This window comes from Ursus maritimus, unplaced genomic scaffold (genome assembly GCF_017311325.1).
Source record: "Ursus maritimus isolate PB19 unplaced genomic scaffold, ASM1731132v1 scaffold_24, whole genome shotgun sequence".
Classification (NCBI taxonomy): Eukaryota; Metazoa; Chordata; class Mammalia; order Carnivora; family Ursidae; genus Ursus; species Ursus maritimus.
In genome coordinates, this window is record NW_024424897.1 from 1,166,063 (window position 1) to 1,170,787 (window position 4,725).

At 64.9% G+C, this 4,725-nt stretch overlaps 1 protein-coding gene across 1 annotated transcript; it reads left to right on the top strand.

Annotated features, from left to right (window-relative positions):
• Nucleotides 1–337: 337 nt before the first annotated feature.
• On the top strand, nt 338–4,426 carry ARHGDIA (Rho GDP dissociation inhibitor alpha). Its single transcript, XM_040640005.1, has 6 exons — nt 338–466; nt 1,913–2,129; nt 2,253–2,336; nt 2,622–2,698; nt 2,783–2,846; nt 3,044–4,426. The coding sequence occupies exons 2-6, from the start codon at nt 1,940–1,942 to the stop codon at nt 3,241–3,243; spliced, it is 615 nt and encodes a 204-aa protein (XP_040495939.1). The 5' UTR covers nt 338–466; nt 1,913–1,939; the 3' UTR covers nt 3,244–4,426.
• Nucleotides 4,427–4,725: the final 299 nt, after the last annotated feature.

A 4,725-nucleotide genomic window follows, 5' to 3' on the forward strand; every position in this document is an offset into this window, starting at 1 on the left:
GCCTCGGGGACAGGCTCCCCTCTAGTCGCGCTGGGACCCCAGGGCGGACCGTGGGCAGTCGGACGACAGTGGCCACTCCTCCCCGCGCCTCACAGACGCGCGTTAGGGCACCTCGGGGACAGGTCACGACGTACGGGGTGCGCACTCGAAGCCGTGACACTGCCTTGTGCCCTCGGCTGGCAACCGAACCCCGAGGACGCCCGGGACCAGAAAACACCGGCAGCAAAGCGCGCAAAACCCCAACCCGGCCCCGACTTCACGGGACGCGCCCACGAGGCCGGCTCCACAAGATGGTGGCGGCGCGCTCCCGGCAGCCCGCGCGCGCGCATGCGCCCTCCGCCTCCCGCCCGGCGCGAGCGGAAGTCGCGTGACCCCGGAAGTGGCAGGCCGGGCGCGCGCGGGCGGGGCTGCGACGTTCGTCATTCCGTGCGGGAGGGAGCGCGAGAGCGGCGCGGTCGAGCCTCCGGTGAGCGGCGGCGGCGGCGGCGACGACGGGCAGGGTGGGGTAGGGCGGGGCGGGGCCGGGGAGGGGGGCGCCGCAGGGCTGGGGGCTCCGCGTCTTTGTTCGCGCCGCTCGCAGGGGGTGGGCGCGGGCCTCCTCAGGGGCCGCCGCCCGTGTCCCGCGGCGCCCCCGCCCTCGCCGATGCGCGCTGGCCGGACTCAGGCCTGGCGCCCCCTCCCCGGGGATGGCGGGCGCGGCGCCCGGCCCGAGCGGCGTGGTCCCCGAGCACCCCACCCGCGCGGCGCGCCCGCCCGCCCAGATTGCGGAGCCCTGCGGAAGGAAGTGTGGGCCGCGGCCATCGCGCTCGGAGGAGCCTGTCGCCTGCGGCCGCACTTGGGTGGCGTCAGGGCGTGAGCCTTCTAGAGGAATTCCAGAGGAAGCGGCCGGGAGGCCTGGAAAAGCGGGCGGGCCCCACCCCACCTGTGGCGGCCGACTGGCCGACGGACTCGGGGTTCCCGGCGGCCCTTTGTGAGGTCTGGTGCTCGGAGAGCTCCAGACTGCCAGCCCGGTCCCGAGGGGACAGGCGTTGGTTATCTTTCCCGGGCAAGCTGAGGTCTAGCGTGGACTGGGCTCTTGCCCACTTCTCTCGCCGCCCAAGGACCTGAGTGGGCTTCAGCTATTCCTCAGCGATTCTAGCGGTGCGATGGGGATCCTTAACCGTAGGGAGCCCAGTGGGCTGCCCCCTGCACTGCTCCTTGCTCCCACAGCGCTGTCCCAAGCTATTCTGGGCCAGGATCCAGGAAGAGGGTCCTGAGACCATGTAGGCATTGCAGCAGTTACCAAATTCTAGGTCCCATACTCTTAAAATTGGAAAGAAGGTTGGTGGATGGTTAGGGTTCCTCCTGCCTGTCTGGTGCCCACCTGTGGGACTTAAGCTGGCCCGGTCACCTGAGCTCCATGAGAACCCTGCGTTTGCAGGATGGGGCCTTGCTTCACTGTTAGGACAGAGTCCAACGAGTATGTGTGGTCAGGGAGACCCAGGAGGAGGTGTTCCTTGGGGAGAGGGTCTGGGCATCTTCAAAAGAATAGCAGGATTTTAGAGGTGACCCCGCCCTGTCAGTTGGGACTGGGGGTGCTGTCTCCTCCCCCAGGTGTGGGAGATGTATGCTTGGTCCTTCTGGAGAGCAGGTTGCACGTCCTGCTTAGTTCTGGATGCTCTACCCAGACTTCCAGCAGGTCCCCAAGGTGGGCAGGGCTTCAGGAGTCTGTGTTTGGGACTTTCCAAAGCTCTGTCTGCAGTTGCTTTCCTCCAAAAGGCGTACATCCGCTTGGGCCCAAACATGGGGCCCGGTTACCTGCAGGGGTCTGTCACTACAGCATACGTGTGCTGGTGGTGGGGCTTGCTGAGGGGCAGGAGGGGGAGACACTGTGCTTCCCTTCAGGCTGCCACAGCCCTACCCTTGCACACAGGTGTGCCAGACCCAGGTAGAGGCGAGCATGGCTGAGCAGGAGCCCACAGCTGAGCAGCTGGCACAGATCGCGGCCGAGAACGAGGAGGATGAACACTCCGTCAACTATAAGCCCCCCGCCCAGAAGAGCATCCAGGAGATCCAGGAGCTGGACAAGGATGATGAGAGTCTGCGCAAGTACAAGGAGGCCCTGTTGGGCCGTGTAACTGTGTCTGCTGGTAAGTGGGCTGAGGCAGCACCAAGAGGGACACCTGTCACTTCTGGGTTTCTGCTGCCAGTTCCCCCCTCCCCAACGGCATGTCAGGGGTGGGGTAGAGCTCTAACCTGCTCTCACTCTGCAGACCCCAACGTCCCCAATGTTGTTGTGACCCGCCTGACCCTGGTGTGTAGCACGGCCCCGGGCCCCCTGGAGCTGGACCTGACAGGTGAGTGGCATCACTGAGGTCCTTGCCTGCTGGCACCCTGCTGTTTCTGCTGGGGAAAATAGTTTCTAAGGATGCGGGTGCCCTCTTGTGGGGGGCGCGAGAAGTGCAACCAGAAAGTCTGCAGGCTCTGACTGTGGAGTGGCCTGGATCCTGGGTGGGGCTGCCTGGGGCTGTGTGGGTCAGGGTGGGAGCAGAAGGAGTGCCGTGCAGCTGCAGATGGGAGATGCTGAGGTGAGCAGCTTCCTGGAGCTGAGCCTTTTAGTACAATCTTTTTCTTGGGTGCAGGTGACCTGGAGAGCTTCAAGAAGCAGTCCTTTGTGCTGAAGGAGGGTGTGGAGTACCGGATAAAAATCTCTTTCCGAGTAAGGCAGAGGCCGTGGGAGGTGCCGGGAGGCCTTGGTCCTGGAGAGCCCCCACTGAGCTCTGCCTGGGTTCCCTCCCTGCAGGTGAACCGGGAGATTGTGTCCGGCATGAAGTATATTCAGCACACGTACCGGAAAGGCGTCAAGAGTGAGTGGGGGGGGGGTTGGCGCTTGGCCCCTGCCCCTACGATGGGGTGGCCGCCCCCTGGCTGGCTGCGGGAAGGGGCAGGGTGGGGGTGGCTGCCCAAGGGCTCTGGGATCGGGAGGGAGAGGAAGAAGGCAGTGTGTGCCCTCGGCCCTGGGTGGGGTCAGGCGGCACCAGTGACCGGCGCATCTCCTGCACAGTTGACAAGACCGACTACATGGTGGGCAGCTACGGGCCTCGGGCAGAGGAGTACGAGTTTCTGACCCCCACGGAGGAGGCGCCCAAGGGTATGTTGGCTCGTGGCAGCTACAACATCAAGTCCCGGTTCACAGACGACGACAAGACTGACCACCTGTCCTGGGAGTGGAACCTTACCATCAAAAAGGAGTGGAAGGACTGAGCCCTGGCCCGGGAGGCGGGCAGGCCTTCGGACAGACAGACGGACCTGTCTGACGTGCCCCACCCCTACCACCCCCGCCCCATCCCAACCCCTTACCAAAGTGCTGACGGGTCTGCCCCCCTGGCCGACCCTACCCATCCCTCCTGGCCCCGCCCCGCAGGCCCCAGCCTCCTCGGTGGTCTCGCCTTGCTGCTTCTGCCTGTGCTGGGGGGGTAGAGGGGGGAGGGAGCCTCCAGGCCAGGCCTCCACCTCCCCTTCCGTACCCCTTCGGGTTCCCCCACCCATCCTAACCCATCCTGAGGCCCTGGGTTTTCTAAGGGAATCTCATGGGGTACTCAGGTCCCTGCGGGCCTTTGCGGTTGCCCCAAATCCTGTTCTTTCTCTTCTTCCGGGGTGGGGGTGGGGGTGGGGTGGGGTGCATGATTTGAGGCCTCTTGGGGGCCAGCCACCCTCCTGCTTTCACCTGTCCCCGGTCAGTTCATTCATCGCTGTCAGTAACTGTCTAACCATGATGCCTTAACATGTGGAACGTGTGCTGTGGGGGCCGTCACTAACCTCTAACCCCCCCATGTCTGCATGAGCATGTGGTCTCCCCCAGTCCCTGCCCCATCCGCAGTCCCTGTGGCCCGGGGAGGTGTGTGGGATGTGCTGCTGCTGCTCCCCTGCCCACCAGGGCCTAGCCAGCCCCCTCCCCCGGCCAGGGCTGCGGGGACGGCTCCCGGGGCTGGGGGAAAGCCAAATTGCCAAAACTGAACTCGCCTCCGTTCCCATCTGGGAGGCCAGGTGTCCTCACGCCTCTGCCTTCTTCGTCCCAGTGGGCAGTGCCAGAGCCCACGGCCCCAGCAGACAACCCTCGGCGGACAAAGCCAGCGGCTGAGCCTTACTTGTCCCACTGGGCCTGCCGGCCTGGAGTCGTGTGCCTGGCCTGTCAGTATTTATTGCCTCCATATGTGCCGTCCTCTGGGCCCCCTGGCCTGCCACCTCTGCCCCCAGGCTCGGTGCCACCATCCCCGGCAGGCCCTCCCCGGACCCAGCCAGGACAACTGTGGGACCAAGTGCGCACAGTCGGAGCCCTCCCCTGTGCCTCCCCTCCCTGCCTCCCCTGTTAGGCCCGGGCCTAGAATGTTCAGGAGCCTGACCCTGCTTCTCCTTTTCTGACCGGGAAATAAACTGCCCCAAAGGAGCCAGGGTGTCTGCTGCTTGTCTCGGGAAGGGAGGGGCAGCTGGGATGCCTAGGGTGGTGCTGGGGCTTCCCCAGGCTTAGTCACCGCGCCTGTGGCCGTGGAAGGAGAACGAATTGAAGGCTTTCATACCAGTTTCATCTGGCCAGTGCTTCACTGGGTGTAGGCCTGGAGTCTCCCCAGATCGCCCAAGGTTCTTGGCCAGTGTGTTGGGGGGTGCACAGGTCTTTCTGGGGGTCTGGAGCACAGGCTCCACGGAGGAGATGCCCCAACCCTGAAGAAGGGGAACCTCATTGAAGAC